The sequence below is a fragment of the Pseudorasbora parva genome, chromosome 5 (assembly GCF_024679245.1).
Source record: "Pseudorasbora parva isolate DD20220531a chromosome 5, ASM2467924v1, whole genome shotgun sequence".
Taxonomy (NCBI): Eukaryota; Metazoa; Chordata; class Actinopteri; order Cypriniformes; family Gobionidae; genus Pseudorasbora; species Pseudorasbora parva.
The window spans coordinates 47,539,428-47,558,724 of NC_090176.1; the positions used below are offsets into that span (position 1 = coordinate 47,539,428).

General features: G+C 38.1%; 1 protein-coding gene across 2 annotated transcripts in view; it reads right to left on the bottom strand.

The window, feature by feature from the left end:
- Nucleotides 1-12,354: 12,354 nt before the first annotated feature.
- scn1laa (sodium channel, voltage-gated, type I-like, alpha) overlaps nt 12,355-19,297 on the bottom strand; it is a 70,473-nt gene continuing 63,530 nt past the window's right edge. For both annotated transcript variants that reach the window (XM_067444566.1, XM_067444565.1), the window contains 6 exons: nt 18,487-18,762; nt 17,409-17,462; nt 17,139-17,276; nt 16,919-17,023; nt 16,456-16,726; nt 12,355-14,312 (listed from right to left, as the gene is read on the bottom strand). In XM_067444566.1, the coding sequence (XP_067300667.1) occupies nt 13,144-14,312; nt 16,456-16,726; nt 16,919-17,023; nt 17,139-17,276; nt 17,409-17,462; nt 18,487-18,762 (2,013 nt within the window). In that variant the 3' untranslated portion in view covers nt 12,355-13,143. The remainder of the gene's footprint in view (nt 14,313-16,455; nt 16,727-16,918; nt 17,024-17,138; nt 17,277-17,408; nt 17,463-18,486; nt 18,763-19,297) is intronic.

The following is a 19,297-nucleotide window of genomic DNA, read 5'->3' on the forward strand; positions in this document are numbered from 1 at the left end:
AAAGGTACAATTTTGACACCCTATTTTTCTGTGTGTATGCTTTCTGTATTTTGAGCGTGGACGTTTGATTGGTGAATGTGCTGTTGTAGAACTGTGAAGAGATAGACTTTGAATCAGATTCTTTTCACAAATAACATACACAACAAGGGGGGTAAATTAAATTAAACATCCTCAAGACAACAGACATAGTCATTCAGTCATAATGCTTTCCTGTTATGCATATTAATATTTACACAGTTTCTATGAGAACAGCAACGAAGGAGAGAGAGAGAGAGAGAGAGAGAGAGAGAGAGAGAGAGAGAGAGAGAGAGAGAGAGAGAGAGAGAGAGATATGCCATCTTACTCCACAGATGTCAGAGTATGGAGTTTCAGTATTTGTATCCTGAATGCATTGCGTAATCTTTTAAGTCTGTTCACTTGGTGAGCTTGATGACAAAGCTCCTTCACTGAGATGCTGGCTGACTTTTGCACTTTCCCCTTTTGCATGGATCTGCATGTAAAAGTGAGGCTGGGCTGTTTTGAATAGATGCAAACCGTCACTTCAGTCTCTGGATGTCTCAGCTGAATGAGCCTCATCACATGGATTGTGGTCAGAGAAGAAGTGTGGCACACGGATTGTGAATGTGTGTGTCTTTCATAATCCATTCATCTCTCTGGCCACTGCACCAAGGTCACGTGATCCTTCAGAAATCATTCTAATATGATGAATTGCTGCTAAAGAAACATTTCTGATTATTATCAGTTTTGAAAGTTGTGCTACTTTTTTCAATTTTAATCTCTTAACTTTTTGAATAAAGGTATTTATTTCTTAAAGGAGTGTTTGCATGCGATATCACTTTTTTAACTTTAGTTAGTGTGTAATGTTGCTGCTTGAGCATAAACAGTATCTGCAAATTTACAGCACTGAAAGTTCAATGCAAACGGAGATATTGTCTTTTAATGGAAAGTGAAATGGAAATGTGCTCACATCCTCATCAGTGTTAATGAGAGCCTCGGCGTTGCACAACACAGTTTGAGCTCATTGATCGTGAAAACCAGCGCTGGGTCTGTCTAAAGCAGCGTGTGACCTGGACGCCGGAGTCCCGAGCCCTGGTCCCAGCCGTGTGTCCTGTCCTAAAGGGGGCCTTTCCCCGGCCTGTCCGATAACATTCCATACACACACTGACAGATAATCATTATCAGCAGCAGCAGACATCAAACGCACAATAATCAGGCTGCTGTCAGCATATGGCGTCTAGCTAGTGATACTTCTCATATGTACAGTAGATGTCCCATGCTCAGTTTTAATGACTTTGAGAAGGGTTGTATATGATCAAGATCACCCTAAATGATGATTGTGGTCATACAAGGATCAGGATTTCTCTCTATCAGAGGACTTAAATGTGCTGGATTGCTAACTTCACAGGGCACTTACACACTAGAGGAAGCTCTGACATGTGTTAGATTCTCTTCAGGTATTCCAGAAGATGAAGGGGGGAAAAGTGTTTTCTCAGGTGAAACAGCTACTTTATATTTCCATCCAAAGTTGTGAATTAAAGCTACACTGTGTAACTTTTTTAGTTTATTCTTAGCTAAAAACACATAGTTCTTTCAAAAATATATGTGCTCATTAATGTATATTTACTTTTTTCAAGTAATAAAGTATTTTCGTCGGGTGAGGTTTCGAATGCCGGTCGCCATGTTGCCCCTCCATCTTGAAAGTACATTAGGTAAAGAGGGACATACCCGTAAATTTAAGCTTCGCCTTTCGCGTTTTAACACTCGATGGCACCGTGTCGAATGTGAAGAGGGGGATTGCCATGTTAATCTTGGACTAAATCAGCCACCGTAGGAGTTAAAACGAAAACAGAATTGAGAGGAACAGAAGCTATAATTCACTGGATGGTCATATAGCTTTTCACCGCTAGATGGGGGAAAATATCACACAGTGGAGCTTTAAACTCAGAAGGATTTTTAATGAATTAATTTTGTATCTGCAAGTGTATCAAAAGTAACAGTAAAGGCATTTATAATGCTTGAAAAGATTTCTATTTCAAATAAATGCTGTTGTTTTGAATTTTCTGTTCATCAAAGAATCCTGAAAAAACGAAAACTATTTTGACTGGAGTAATGATGCTGAATATTTAGCTTTGCATCACAAATAAATGACATTTTAGAATATTAATATAGAAAAGGTTATTTTAAATCGGGGAAATAATTACAATTTCTACAATATTGTTATTCAAATAGCTCTGATTTTCTCTTCGTTACCTGTTAGCCCATGCTGACCCCGTTTACCTGAGGAACACATGGCACCAGGATGCACTATGGGAAGAAGGCAGACAAAGCCAGTGTGATGCTTTGGGAAACCTTGGGTCCTGCCATCCATGTGGATGTTACTTTGACACTTACCACCTAACTAAGGATTGATGCAGACCATGTACACCCTTCCAGCAGGATAATGCTCCTGCCACAAAGCAAAAATAGTCCCGGAATGGTTTGAGGAGCACAACAACGAGTTTGAGGTGTTGACTTGGCCTCCAAATTCCCCAGATCTCAATCCGATGGAGCATCTGTGGGATGAGCTGAACAAACAAGTCCGATCCATGGAGGCTCCACCTCACAACTTAAAGGACTTAAAGGATCTGCTGCTAACATGTCAATGCCTTGACGGGTCAAGGCAGTTTTGGCAGCAAAAGGGGGACCAACACAATTCATAATGTTATGCCTGGAAATGGACTGCATTTATATAGCGCTTTTATCCAAAGCGCTTTACATTTTTGCCTCACATTCACCCATTCATACACTGACGGCGATGTCAGCCATGCAAGGCGCCATCCAGCTCGTCGGGAGCAGCTGGGGTTAGGTGTCTTGCTCATGGACACTTCGACACTTGGTCAAGTGGAACCGGGGATCGAACCACCAACCTTTCGGTTTGTAGACAATCTACATGAACCACTGAGCCACTGCCGCCCCAATGCCTGATCGCTGTGTATAAATTAGTGCTCTCAAAAGGATTAATAAAATAGTAAAAGGTACAAAGTAAAGTACTCTTGGTGTTTCTATCCAGCATATTTTTTATGCAATATCACATAAAATACATGGATGGAAACATAACGAGAAGGTTAGCTGCTGGTGAAGATGTTGCGCTTTTATGACCTCAGTGTCAAAAGCACTTAAACACGTTTAGGCCAATATACACAATTACTCAGACAGCCTGGGCTCTGATCAATAGCACAGTGAGTGCTCTTAGACATTTACAACAGCTCCTTAAAGAACATTCTCAAACCTTCTAACCGTAAGTCTGGTGGTTAGATGCTCCTCTCAGCTCCATTTGCTGGATGTGTCTCGCTGCATTGTGGTTTTCCTGTAGTTATCCCTATCAATAAATCTGGTGACCTCCACAGGACACACTGTAAGTGTCTCACAGTGTGTCATAAGGCTTTTAATAAATAAAAGTGTCACTAAGTAGTTAAATGGATCATTGAATATGTGCAATAAAACTTTAATGTCTGGGATTTGACATGCATTAGTCATTAAACACCAATCTGATTTCTGAGCAGCTTTAGAACTGCAATTTATCTGTTTATCACGTTACGTGTCAACTATAATTCTGCAGGAAATACATTGGTATGTTTGGAATTTAATATTGAACATTTCAAACAGGTCCATGCTATTATATCATGAATTCATGTGTGTTAAACCTTTCATGTAAATAAATACATTTCTTTTTGCATTTTTATTTGCAATTCAGTGCTGTGACACATCTTTGGCATTCAGTGTATCACAGCATACATAATGTGTGATATTCTTGAGCAGAAAATCATCATATAAGAATGATTTTTGAAGGATTATGTGACACTGAAGACTGGAGTAATGATGCTGAAAACTGGAGAAAATTCAGCTTTGCATCACAGGATTAAATTAGAGGAGAGCAAGGCACAACATAACATTTTTTGACTTTCTCAGTTTGTGTAAATTCACTTGGGGTTCAAAAGTATTTCTTTTTCCTCCACACTATTTTAACACATGTCTAGTACAATTATGTGGATTTGTTTCATTAATACAGTGAATATTTTTTTCTTGATTTATCCCGAAAGAATGGTAGAACATGTCCCATAGGGGGAGTACATTAAAATGACCAAATGACAGCTACAATTTTTAACTGATATAATAATAATAATAATAAAAAATCCAAAACAAACTAAAATATTTTGTCAATAAAATACAATCATGTACTTTTTCAGATAAAATAATGGCATAATAATGAATACATTTAGTTTTTTTTTTTTTGTTTGACAAGAAATACACTGCAAAACCCAGCTATAGTTCAAAACATAAGAATTATCAAAAATGTCTGAACATTGACTCACAATTAAATTATTCACAATTAAAATTTCTCAATAAAATTAATAAAAGTATACAATATAATGGCACAGTTCTAACTGGGGCTCATTGTAACGCAGTAACACAGCATGCCCCGCCTGCACAACCAGGATTTAAACCCGGCTCTTGTCTTCTGCTGTTAGATCAGCATTAAAGAACGATCTGTGGAAACGATGTGTGGAAAGTTTTAAACCATGTGTTACAACTAGCCCCTCTTAGGCGCTCACCCCTACATGTTAAAGGAGTGGTTGCATGCGATTTCACTTTTTTAACTTTAGTTAGTGTTGTAATGTTGCTGCTTGAGCATAAACAGTATCTGCAAAGTTACAGCGCTGAAAGCTCAATGCAAACGGAGATATTGTATTTTAAAGTTATGGCAGTTTATTGCCTACAAAAGCGGCCGGTTTGGACTACAGCGAGCTTCTTCCTGGGTTGGTGACATCATAAACCCTCGCTAGTCTCCGCAGATGTGACTTCTGCCCGTAATGGGAAGGCCATTCGCCATCTTAACAATCTAAGACCATTGCGTTTTTCGGAGGGATGCGTTTTTCGGCAAACGAGCCGTTCAAAGGACAGTGGAGACAGCGGTATGGAAAAAAGGGAGAATATAAGAAAAAGACGGCGTTTAAAAAAAAAAAAGTATGAAGACATGTTAAACTGCGCCCCATAAGCACAACCAAGTAGAATTCAGAGGGCCTTACGAACTGCAGCAACAACATGCTCGCATAACATACAAAAGACTGAACGTGATTCAATGCCCGATATACCAACACGATCTCATGGTCATGCGTATAAATAGTAAGAGCGTGAAATCTCGTGGAATGGATACGCCAAAATGAGTTTTGGCTTGCGTATGGTACGCGGTTTTTCGCGTGCATATGATACGCACTTTATGGCCTATATATGACACACTCTTGGGTAGGTTTAGGGTGGTGGGGTGGGGGGTTCGTATGTATAATACGCCATAAAGTGCGTATCATATGCACGCGAAAAACCGCGTACCATACGCACGCCAAAATGAGTTTTGGCGTATACATTCCACGAGATTGCAAACTCGTACTATTTATATGCATTTTCGTGAGATCCGGCTCGATACTCACAGCAAAGTTAGTTTTCGTTCCTCGCTTAGAAGTAAAAAGTTGTAAATAGCCTACCTTTGAAGCGATATACTGTTAATAAACATCTCAATGCCGTCCACCGTGATGAGAGAAATTTAGATGAATGTTATTAAAGTGTTTTAAAGGTGCAGTATGTAAGAATGACAGCTAGTGGTTGAAATGGGTATTGCAGTCCAAATTCAAAATATTGTTGCCCCGCCCCCGCCCCACCCCTCCTCCTCAGACTCGAGGCTCACATGGGTTGCCAGTTTGAAGACACGCAGCAGGAGCGAGCACAATTGATAATGGAAGGCGCGGAGACTTACACACTGCAGCCAAGTTGATTTATTGATTAATCATGAGATGATATCGCGTTTTAACTCTCATTCATAGAGATTTTTAGATTAATGCCGAGGCTTTTTAGGTCGGGTAGAATCTGCGATCTCTGACCCGGTTTGTTTGCTGGTTTCCATGGCAACAATGCGCAGCATTTTCCGTCAACTGACGACCTGGGGTGTCTAAATATTATTGGGTAAATTGACATTGTTTTTCTGAGAAACGAGAATATGACCTCAGCATATACATATCTGCAAACATATTATGGTATTTTTATTTAGTACAGTGAAAAACTTACATACAGCACCTTTAAAAAATGTTCTTTGGCAGAACATCCCAGTTATACATGACGGAGTGTAGTTAGGGAGAACATGTTATTTAAGGAAAATATAATTATATTTCAAACCTAGCCTGTGGGGTAAAATGCCCCATCATGATTATCATGTTCTGAACATCACATCCTTCGTTTTTCCATCAAATATAACTAGGTGGGTGAATACAAATATTTAGATTTTTATTTTATTTTATTTACTTTATATCTAAAAATTACCTCAAGTTACAAATCAGAGCATCAGCTAACAATTTTTTTTTTTTCAAATAGATTGTATTTCAGCATGGTTCATTTATAAACATTCATATTTATCTACCGTTGCTTTAGCTTGTCTTTTAGCTTTTTAAACTAAAACTGATGTACTCCGATTTTGGTGTAGGCTAAATGTATAAAGCACATTGCTTTGTCAGAGTGGGGGCATTTTACACCACCTGTGGGGCAAAGCGCCCTCTTTATGGTACAAATTAAATATTTGATAAAAATCCAATAACATGAAAACTGGACATTTTCATACTTGCTTTACAATTTGTGAAAGGAAGACAAGACTCGTGATTCATTATGCAAATAGATTTACAAAATGTAAACTTTTCAAAATGTTCTTAAAAAGTAACCACATTTTATAGCACAGTTAAAACTGAAATGACCATCCACCCAAAGTTGGACTGACATATGATTATATTATATAGTGTACAACAAGCCCAACCAGAAACGCGCAGCTCTGCAGTGCCTTGCAAACACTGTAACTTGCATGACTGTATTTGATGTTACGTTACTAAGCAACAGCGCAGGAGAAACTGCAGCATCACTTTTCATTTGAAGAAGTGTCTGGGACCAGAGCTTCCTAGGTCGGGCCAATCATGAGGCTATTACAGGAGCCATTAGCTTCTGCAAATATACTGACTCGGCCCACTACACCATCTGTGCGGCGGGTCGTCGTTTTATAGCCTGACCGCTGCGCTGCAGTGGCTTCTTCTGAGGAAACGTCTGGGATTTGGCCACTTGCTTAATTGTGTTTTTCTTAAATTATTAAGTTATTGTCTTACTGATGGGCTCAAATGAGAGCAGTATGTGAATCTAACTAAATTATTCTGCATTATCTAAAATTACCATTAGTGGAAAACGGAAATAAACACCACAAAGCACACGATAACAGGGCGCGGTGTGGTGAAAAACGAGAACGCTGAGGGAGTTTTTATTGAATAACCAGAAAATGGCAAGATCTTTTCTTCTTTATGCTAGGCTGGGGATTGAGTCATCTTCAAATAAAAGCTCATTCCAGATCTCAGATTAATAATTAATCAAATATTAATAGATCCAGCCCTTCCGAGTCATGATGGTCTGTTTGGATGTAACTTCAGTGGCTAAATGTGCTCTTCAGTATTTGTGTTGGCTAATGAATCCTGAATTAAAATGATTTATTGAAATATTTTAAAATATAATTATGATCCTGGGAGTTTTTTTTAAATTTTAAATAAAATATAACCATTAATCTGACATGATCCAATCAATACAAATCAATAATAATATTAATAATAATAATAATAATTATTATTATTATTATTATTAAAAATGAATTAGTATTAATTTACTTATTTATAAATAATATAAATGTGTAATTTTAATATAATAATAATAAAAATAATAATATAATTATTAATTCATAGATTCATTCATCTATTTTTAAATAAAATATATGTATTATTTAATAATTAGCTATTATTATTAATCTGACATGATCCAACCAAGCAAAATATAATAACAATAATTATTATTATTATACATAAATAAAATGTATTTTAAATAATAATTATAAATTTTAATTTGCTCCTCAGCATAGCATTAGACGGTTCTACGTGCGGTCAGACACATGCTGCTCACAATAAGGCTCTGAGGACAACAAAAAGAAGCCAACTCACATTAAAGCTCATTAGCAGAGAAACGGTGGTGTTCTGCGGAAGTGGATCACGTCTAATGTTGATCGTGGTGGAGTTGAAATGGTCAGGGCTGAAGTTACAGGAGCTCTAATGTGCTCCTAATTAGAGCGGACAGTCACTTGAGACCAGAGCTGTGTCCATAAAACATCTCTCTTTCCCTGAGAAACATTACTATGTGTTTACGAACAGACATCAGGGCGTACAGATGCTGTAAAATGTGAATACATTTCGAGGAATCATCACTTAGAGCAAATCGTTGCCAAGTACTTTCCAAATGTTAATGCGAGAAGAGTCTTGACTTTTTAAACTTTCCACACATTTGAAAATTCATCAGCACTGTTTGAAAATAAATCATAACTTAAGCAGTAATATTGTGCCATCAAAATTTAAAATAACTTTTTATGTGAATATATTTTAAAATGCAATGTATTCCTGTGATCAAAGCTGAATTTTCAGCATCATTACTCCAGCCTTCAGTGTCACATGATCCTTCAAGGCCAATATTAAGGATATCTTAATTATTCCAAATGTGTGTGTGTGTGTGCATGTGTGATAATCCATGTATGATTATTGGCACATTAATAACACATTTCACTTTAAAACAGCACTAGGTAACTTTTCAACCTTCATAATATATTTTCAAGACTCTTGTGATGATACATCGACTTACAATAGGTTGAATGACAGGTCTGCCATAGCTTGATGGGGTCTGTATCGTTTTTAATCGTACTTTTAAACTTCGGGTTTCGGGTAGTAACCCGAGAACAAAAAGAACTACAAAATTCGACTGCTTTACGGCATATACGTCACTTCCACCAACACCCACACTTCCTTACATTCAGACGTGCGAGCCCAACTTTGTTCGTCGGATAATATAGTCATGTCCGAAGCAGCACAGACAAATAAGAAAGAAAAGGTTTTGTTGGAGGAAAGCAATAAGAGGAAACGAAAAAGTGATGGGATTAAAGGCAGGACGAGGATCAACATTGGACCAGCGTTTGCTCGTCGGCGTGAGCTGAAGGAGGCGTGCCCGACCGATGCTGTCCTGCTTGTTATGGTGATTACCTACCACTCAAACATTGAACTGAAGTATCATATAGATTCTGTAAAACGCTAACCAATAGACTACTATAATGACGCTGGCTTGTGAACGTGAGCATCGTGATTATTTGGCATTTGAAAAAAGTAAAACCCATGAAATTATATTCATATGACATGCTGAAACATATGCCACTGACTGTACCGTTACCTGGGATGAAGACATTTCACACGCGCCGCCAGAAGAACACCTGCATGTGAACTCCTCCTGCAGTGTTCAACCGTTAGTGCTGCACCAACCCGCGGGCCGCTTTTATGAAGTTATTTGCCCCGCCCGCACCACTGTATATATATTTACAACCCGCCCCGCACCCGCGACCATTAAATAGACATACGGGGTCCGCGGGTTATGAGACGAGCCGCGCATCACTAGTTCAGGGCTATCAGGGTTGTCATGTCAACAAATGCACGCGCGATGGCATCCCCTGATGTAGGATGACTGAGTTTACGACAGTAGTTGAGGACATTATTTTTTCCCAACTGTAGGGGGACCCCGAGAGCAAAAGTTACCCAGTGCTGCTTTAAAATACTCTCATACTCGAAAGTTGCAGTGTTATTTTAGTTTTTAGTTTATTTGTTTAAAATTTTGAAATAGCTTTTATATTAGTGCTGTCAAATCGATTAATCGTGATTAATTGCAACTAACTAAAGCAATGATCGCAAAACTCTAGTCTTTAGGGAACTTAATGGCCAAATCCAAATCAACACAATGGTGCTTAAAAGTTCACAACACATTTCAGAAAACAAAAATAGGAAAAATACACAGAGCTGTAGCAGATATGAGGTATGTGATGAGTTTATTCTTTTAGCTTAAAGAACTCTTGCATGCAGTTTGACTCACAGACTACAAGCATGATGCATATAAAAGCTATTGATTTATGTTTTATGCTATTTTGATATTCGTTTCATATAAATTCATAATATACCAAGACTTTATTTTCTCAATACATGTCACATTCACATGGAGCATTTACTGTGTTTATGTGGAACATACCAGTCTCTTACATGAAACAAAATGTAATGATAACATTCATAACTGTAAAAATGTAAACAAATACAGGCCATCCCTTCAGTCTTCAGCCATCCTCTCAGAAAGGCATGTCGAACAAACATTGATAACAGAAATATAGAACTAATCAATCACTCCTTCATGGGTGAAATATGCAGTAAACAAAAATACTGCACATACATACAGTATTTCTCATGTTATATATAAAAACAATATGCATAATACAAATAAAAGTCATTTCAGCTTCAACATAATCAAAACGATTATATTTCCCATATAACTTTAGCATAATTTTGACTTAATTTTAGCTTTTATGATGCATAACCTTTTACTTTACACCTTTCACATTCCCTATATAGATTATAATTCATATTTTTTTTAATTTTATAACAGATTGCATATTCCTACAAAATATTTACACATACGAACGACCATTTTCGAGAGGAATTTTAAAAAATGCAAAGACGAGAACGCTGAAAGATTACGTTTTGGCTTAAGACGCGGTCTAGAACAACTATCAGACCAAATCTGAGTTCATATACAAAAATGAATTCGCAACCACTGATGGATGGATCCCGCTGAGATGCAGAAGTGAAGAGGGTGGGCACAGATCTCTAAAGCAGCGCTTTTCAACCCTGTCCTGGAGGCACCCCATCAGACCTGCACAGTTTGTCTCCTTTATCAGACACACCCAATTTAGTTCTTGCCGTCTCTACTAGTGAGCCGATGAGTTGGGTCAGGTGTGATGGATGAGGGAGACACGCAAAATGTGCAGGGCTGAGCTGCCTCCAGGACAGGTTTGGAAACCACTGCAACAGTTCATTAAAGCTGTTTCAAGTGCGATATCGCGTACAGGAAAGGCTGAAATCAGACAGTTTCACAGTTCAGGATGTGATAGAAGTCTTGAGGTTTTATGGAAAATGTTTGCTACAAGCTCTCAATCGAGGCGGACGTAAGGAAAGGCACGTGTGCGAATGGCTTTCTAGCGTGTTGAAGAGAGACCTGAGAGGCACTGAGCCATTCTGAAATACTGAGTGGGAAACTTGAATGCCTACAGGAGAGATTTCATGCAACTATAATTACACGCGTACTGACGACTGCTGCGATCGTGGAAATACATCAACTCTGTCTCAAGTAACATAGGACAAACAAATTGCACACTCGCTTAAGAACAAAAACAGACATGAGGAAATGCAAACTTCTAGTAACGAACACAAATCATGGACTAAATGACATTTAAAGAGGAAGTGTGTCATTTCCGCAGCAATAGAAGCACCAAACATTCCCATTCATTCCAGTGGATCAACAAGTGCATGAATCACTGGAAGCATGCAAGAACACACCCTTCACTAGTGCTATATTAGATGAAGAAAGGTGCTTTTTACTCCCATAAGCGTGTAGTTACAGCATCAGGGACTAACTGCTGAGGTTAACTAGACAAACAATGGCCTGTTTTTTTGGAGCAGATGGGACTACCTTTTTCTAGTCAATAGTGTAGGCATGATGTCAAAACCTAGAAGACTAATTCACCAGTGGTTGTCTTGAGATTTTTCCTATGGGATTTATAATTGAGTTTTTCAATGCATGAGTAAACGGGTACGTTTACACAACAATGTACTAAAAAAGTTTTCTATTTGCTGTTTCCACAAGTTCACGTTTTTGTTGTTTACATGAGGACAATAAGGGTATCGTTTTTAAAAACTTGCACTTTGAAACCAATTTTAAAAATATATTTTTATGCCCTAAAAACGCTGTTGTGGTGTAAATGAACGGCCAAAAGGGTGGGAAAAAGTTTCACGGTTTTAGTTGAAAACGGTTTTGTGTAAATTAAACGGCTCACACACACACACTCGCTGTTTAAAAACACACAGGAAAATCGTGTCATCCCTGCAGCACTCAATATAGGGCTGGGTGATATATTAAATATTTACAGTAATTCTGGATGCACTTGGCGGAAAACTGAAAACAAACATGCTTTTTATTTATTATTTTAAATGAGCTTTTTTGGTATAATTGTATTAATATAAGACTTTTTAATGAAGTTCAATTATTTGAATGATGATAGTGACTTTTAAAAATACAAGCCGATAAAATAAAAACCTCACTTTTATTGAAAATTACAGTAAAATTGGAAAAAAAATAATGAACAAATATATTATATATATTATTGTTTAGTGAGCGGACTTTGTTTTTCCGATGAGCATGAGCGGTACATGAGTGGAGAGTTTTTTTAATGTAATGTTTACAACGTTTCATAATTAATTAGCAAAATATATACAGAATTAAAAATGGCATATATAAATACTACCATTCAAAATTCTGAGGACAGTAATAGTTGTAATAGTTCAAAGAAGTCTCTTCTGCTCTCCAAGGCTCATTTATTTGATCCAAAATACAGTAAAAACAGTAATATTGTGCTATATTATTACAATATAAAATAACTGAATACTCTGTGAATATATATTAAAAGGTAATTTATTCCTGTAATCAAAGCTGAATTTTCAGCATCATTACTCCAGTCTTCAGTGTCACATAATCCTTCAGAAATCATCCTAATATATTGATTTGCCGCTGAAGAAACATTTCTTATTATTTCTTAATATAAATGTTTTGCCATTAAAGTTTGGTGCTACGTATGGAACAAAAATGACATACTTCACCTTTAAATGCAAGATACTGGGAGAAGCACAAAGCTGCTGAAGAACAAACGTCAAACTAAACGTGTAAGATCATGACATGAGACAAAACAGACTTTTCAACAACATTTGGTCCATCGCCATTTTAGCCAGCGAGTGAAACAGGCTAGGTGTAGCAGCTTCACTCCCTAACTAATGTTAATCACAGCTCCAGAATAGGCACAATGTTCAAGTATGCTCAGGCAGTATGGCATAGACATCCATATCAAAGAGACAAGGTCACCTGACCCCGACAAATAACTTGAAGTTGTAAACAATTGTTTGTGTCAAAGAAAATCTACTTCTTCTTCACTCGGTTACCTTTGCCCTCCACTTCCTTTTCATGCTTGTCCTTCTGGTATTTGTTTTTGACATTCTGCGTCAGACTGTCACCTGATCGCGGAGAGGATGTCGCGGGCGTCGCATCCGAGACTTCTGAAGCGGTGGTATCGTTGCATTTGTCATTGTACACGGACTCTTTACTCTGCACCTTCCCGTTTTGTTCCTTGGCCTCCTTGTGGATATTATGGACTTTCTTCATACTATGTCGGACCATGTGGGTCCTGAAGGCTCTCTGGATGATTGCAGCGGACATATCTTCATGCTTCCTGCGCAGAGTTGTGGTTATAGGCTCGTAGGAGGACTTGGACGGGTTGGAGGCCATGAATCGGTCTTCCATTTGTCCGCGGAGGAGGTCCATCTCGCCACCTTCCCCGAGAACACGTTTGGTGAACGCGAACAAGATATCCAGACAGTGGATGCGTTCGCCGCTCACCATCGGTAAATCCATGGACATCAGCTGCAGTCGGTTGGGTTTGGCAATCCGCAGAGGAGGATCCAGCGAATTGGCAAAGTCCGACAACTTGCCGTACTCCATGAACTGCGTGGCTTTCGGGTCGAACTTCTCCCAAACCTCGTAAAACCTGTCAAAGTCATCTTCGCTCAAAGGTTCGGCGCTCTCCTCGGTGGCCACGCTGAAGTTCTCCAGGATCACGGCGATGTACATGTTCACCACGATCAGGAAGCATATGATGATGTAGCTGACGAAAAAGAAAATGCCGATGGGTGGGTTCCCGCAGTCTTTTTTCTCCGGGTCGCAGTCTGGTTTTTCGCTATTTAGCATGGGTGCCAGAAGGCCGTCCCAACCTCCCGAGGTGGTGATCTGAAACAAACACAACATGCTGTTGCCGAACGTCTCAAAGTTGAACATGTCGTCAATGCCGTTTGTTTTTTTGACGTGGGCAAAGTTGGACATGCCAAAGATGGCGTAGATAAACATGACAAGGAAGAGCAGAAGTCCGATGTTGAAAAGGGCAGGAAGTGACATCATTAGCGCAAACAGAAGGGTCCGTATCCCCTTGGCACCTCGGATAAGGCGTAGCACGCGGCCGATCCGGGCGAGGCGAATGACACGAAACAAGGTCGGCGAGAAAAAGTACTGCTTAATGACTTCTGCCAGGAACATCCCTGCAATGACAAGAGTCAAATAGTGTTCATTTCATTAGCTATTTTTACATTTAAAGGCCAGTTCACACTAAGAAAGTTAACTATAACAATGACTATAGTAGCGCTCACACCAGCGGATTATATAGTTCTGTTTATTATAAGTTCATGCTTGTCTGTCACTGTAAATACTCGAGCTCGTTACAGCAGGATGGATTCTGATTGGCTGTCAGTGTTTTCATTGTTTATCGGCTGGATAAAATCGCTCTGAAAGAGATTCCAACGACATCGTTTCTCTGCCGTTCACTTACAACGTCGGGAACAGTACTTCCCGTTTTTTCTCAATTTTCTCATAACTTTTAAGAAAAATACTTCCCTACTATATAGTGTGAACTATGCCAATCATATGTCAGAATACATAGTTCTCGAAAAACAGTATGTGCAAAGTATCCAAATGACCTACTACTTCTGCTGAGATTCTGAAGTGTGCATTTGATGGACACTTTAATATCCCATGAGGCCACAGGAGAGGATTTGTGAATGGCTGTGAAGTGACGCAACTGACGCTGGTAGGTCATGTGACAGTATCAACAAGCCGGATGTATTATATCCAAATTTCATTCATACTACTCTCCCATATTCATCTGATACATAACATATTTTCTTAACATTCAAATGTAGTAGCGACTCAGACAGTATGCACTTTTGGATGCTCATTCGGTGTTTTCATATTATCTGCATTTTTTCCAGAGTTTAGAGAGAGTGCACGCGGTTGTCAAACAGCAAAGATTAAAGGAACACTAGGTAACTTTTGGTGCTCTAGCGTTAAACAAACAGGACTGGATGTGTCTTGCGGAAGAACATTGTAGCCGGAGCTACTTCTCTCTGTTTATGTCTATGACAAGAGGCAACCTCTCCCAGTTTCTCTTGAAGTCAATACGGAAGTGACTTAAACTGTAATTCCTCGACTGGCCACTAGAGATAGGCTCCAGAAGGGAGCAGAATCTCATTGAGCCCCATGTTAAAATGCCCAACTTTACAGCCTGGTACAAATTGTGGTTTTGGTCTATACGGCTAATTTTGCCCTTCATGACAACTGTGAGGGGGTGAATTTTTTTATAACACATTCGTTTACATTATATAAAGCCTTAAAGTTCTGCATAATTAAGGGTGTGGTTACTTTGAGTCACAGGTGGATTGCCATTTGTCTGCTGTCTGTTAGTCATCACGTAACCTAAGCTCCGCCCACGTCCCGCCTCTTTGCCCATTGTCAATTATCCGGGAATGACTTGTGGGGACGCGCTATGAAGATGGCAACGGCCGACTTTAAGCATCAAATCTGCTCTTCAGAAATCCCATGGGTGATGTCACGGAAACGATGTCCATATTGTTTTACAGTCTATGGTCTATGATGACAAGTCATGCAGGTACAGCGGTGCAAAACCAAACTGGACTAAAATATTCAGAATATAAATACTTATTTTAGGTGTACCAGTGATTCAGGATGAGACTAAAACTCGGTTTGGATTCATGATGTACTCACTCATTATATAAATGTAGACAATTTTGAAAACAATAATGTTACTTAGTGTTACTTCAAGTAAAACATTAGCCAGAAAATGGATCCTTTTAACAGACTCTGATTGGGAGATTTAAGCTATTGATATCTGGCAACCGCAAGCATAAAAGCTTGTGGAGCAGTCTGTAATTTTTTTCCCCTCTTTTTTTCGACCTGAGCAGAGGTTTTGGTAAAGTTACATTTTAGTCTTGTATTTTTTCAACAACAATATTGCATGTTGATATAGTCACGGTTATCGTTTAATTAATGACCCTGGGGTTGCCTTGTCATCGTTTCGATTAAGTCATGGAAAAAAGCTGGTTGCTGAACATTTTATCATCATAGTCTTCTTTAACAAAATTAACACGAGGCATGTCAATAATATTCAATCATGTTTCTTCATCTCTTCACTAGTGTCAACTTATAATCAGTATTTCATTGCATTTGAAATAATTTGTTGCATTTTTGCAATTGTTTTGTGGTTAAATGTTGAATTATGCAGGATTGCAAAAAAGAGACATTTTGTTGATTTTGCATTGCATTTCGGGGGGAAAAAACTGAAGGAACAATTAATAAAGGGTCAATTCCTCTTCATGCAGCAGATCTTACCAACTATAGACAGGACGACAACGATAAAGTCAAATACGTTCCAGCCAAGGGTGAAGAAGTAATGCCGTAGCGAGATCATCTTCAGTACACATTCGCTGGTGAAGAGAACAATGAAGGCAACATTGATCCAGTACAGCACATTGCTCGTTTCTTGTGTCTGATCGTCCGTCTCCACCATCATAGTGACCATGTTGAGCCAAATAAGGACCATAATGATAATGTCAAAGGCCTGTCTGGTTACAAGGTCAAAGATGAATCCTTGAATCTTGTTCTGGAATAAACGAGATGTATGATAAGATGTGCTTGTTTTACTGATGAAAAGATGCTTTAAACGGATCGTTCACCCAAAAATGAACATCTTAGTAAGCTTTTGCATTTACAAGAGATAATAATACAGTTCTGGAGGGTCATGACGACAAGAATATCATTTTTAGAGGAGCTATTATTTAACAGGAATGCTTACTTTTGGCCTTGGAATGGGTTTTTGAGGTTTCTTTGAGCCGAGCTTCTTCATAGCGTTGTAGTATTTCTTCTGCTCTTCTGTCATGAAAATATCCTGACCCCCAAAGTAAAGACGGAAAACAGAAAGATCACTTTGTGACAAAAACAAAGAAGTCCAAAATATGTCTTTCTAAGTCTCAAATCAAGATAATATCAGAAGCAGCCTATAGACAGATACTTATCTTTTTCTTCTGTTGATTGAAGTTGTCAATGATGACACCAATGAAGAGATTTAATGTGAAAAAAGCTCCAAGGATGATGAAGATGACAAAATAGATGTACATGTACAGATTCGCCTCATACTCTGGCTGATCGTCTACCTACACACATAAAGAAGGACAAGAAGCAAAAACACGATTAAATGCATTATGCATCATATTTTTAGAATTGAGTTAAACCATATTACATAAAATAAAATGAACTATATATTTCTGAAGCAGGTAATGACTTACATTGCGAGAGTCTACCGCTGCAAACATAATGGGCATCCAACCTTTAAAGGTGGCCTTGACAAAATGAACAAAATACACTTTTAGGGCTGTTATTCATTTTTTTTTGCATTATAACATTATTTTCCATGACAAATAATCATTTGTTTTACTTAGGGATGCATTTGCCACCATATCGGTGTCAGCTTATATAGGTTCATTTTTATTGTTATCATTATCAGTATGATATATGGCTGATATATTAAAACTGAAAAGTAATGTATTATTTCCTTCAGATGAGACACTTCAGATACACACTGTTAAATTACAAATCTGTTATATAGGCTACATGACATTAAAATCAGAACATAATTTTATGCTTGGGCAATAGCTTTTAATGCTGAGACTTAAAATATCTCTCTCAAATATGATATACAAATTTGGATTTAGATTTATTAGCCAATATATCGGTTATCGCCTTTCAAATGAGTTATCGGTAGTGGCCAAATATTTCATATCAGTGTATCCCCAGTTTTACTTTTTAATTTTAAATCAATAAAAAAAACTATTAAAGTACTTAAACATCATGGTATAATCAATTGTGCTGATTTCAAATCATACAGTCAATACACAATTATTAATAATGAGAATTATAAAAGAAAAAGAAAAACAATAACATAAAAAGGGTAAAACTTCTGGATGAATTAGAGTACATTGTTCACATGATGGAACGTACACACACAGATATATGTATATATATTTCTAAATTTTCCATGTTCTAGATTTAAAGGGATAGTTCCCCCAAAAATGAAAATTCTGTCATTGATTTCTCACCCTCATGTCGTTACAAACCCGTAAGCCTTTTGTTCATCTTTGGAACACAAATTAAGGTATTTTTGATGAAATCTGAGAGATATCTGTCCCTCCAGTGACAGCTACCACTTTAACGCTTCAAAAAGTTCACAGAAAGATCGTAAAATGAATCCATATGAACGAGTTACTCGTAATTAATGACAATTTTATTTTTGGGTGAACTATTCCTTTAAAATAAATTAAATTAACCTCATATTTACTGACCACCAGCTTTTGAGGGCATCCTTACCACTTGTAGCAGGGCCAGGTATCCATTTCCCACATTGTCAAAGTTAATCTTCAAATTTCTCCAGCGGGTTTCATTATTGGGCCATGATGTACAATTAAAAAAGTTTTGGACATCTGCAGTAGACATGCGCTTTTCTGTGGTAGCATTTACACATTCATAAAACTTTCCAGCTAAGAAGTTGACGCCCACAATGCTAAAAATGAGCCAGAAGATGAGACAGACCAGCAGAACGTTCATGATGGAAGGGATGGCACCCAGAAGAGCATTCACAACCACCTGTGTCCACAGAAACATCACAAACTTACAAAGTGTTATGAATAGGATGCAGCAATCATGGATGCACTTTGTTTGACAGCTAGATTTTTACTGTATTTTACATTCAAAGTTTTGAATATACTTAATGGCTGCTGGTTGAAATGACTATTCCTCTGACTTAGGGGTGGGCAATATTTTATATTGTGAGGTATCCACAATCTACTTTTCAAGCAAATCATAGAGATTGTGAGAGATCTTTATGCATTTGTAATAATCGTAAAATACAGCCTAATGCAAATATCTGCTGCTGCCAGTGTCATTAATGTTAAAAAAAGGCAAAGACAAAATCACTCACTGATCTTGACTGAATAACTTTTTTGTCTTTTTAATTCATACAGTGAAGACTATGCAGTGTTTTAAAGCAGCACTGGGTAACTTTTGCTCTCGGGGTCCCCCTACAGTTGGGAAAAAATAATGTCCTCAACTACTGTCGTAAGCTCTGTCATCCTACAACAGGGGATGCCATCGCGCGTGCATTTGTTGACATGACAACCCT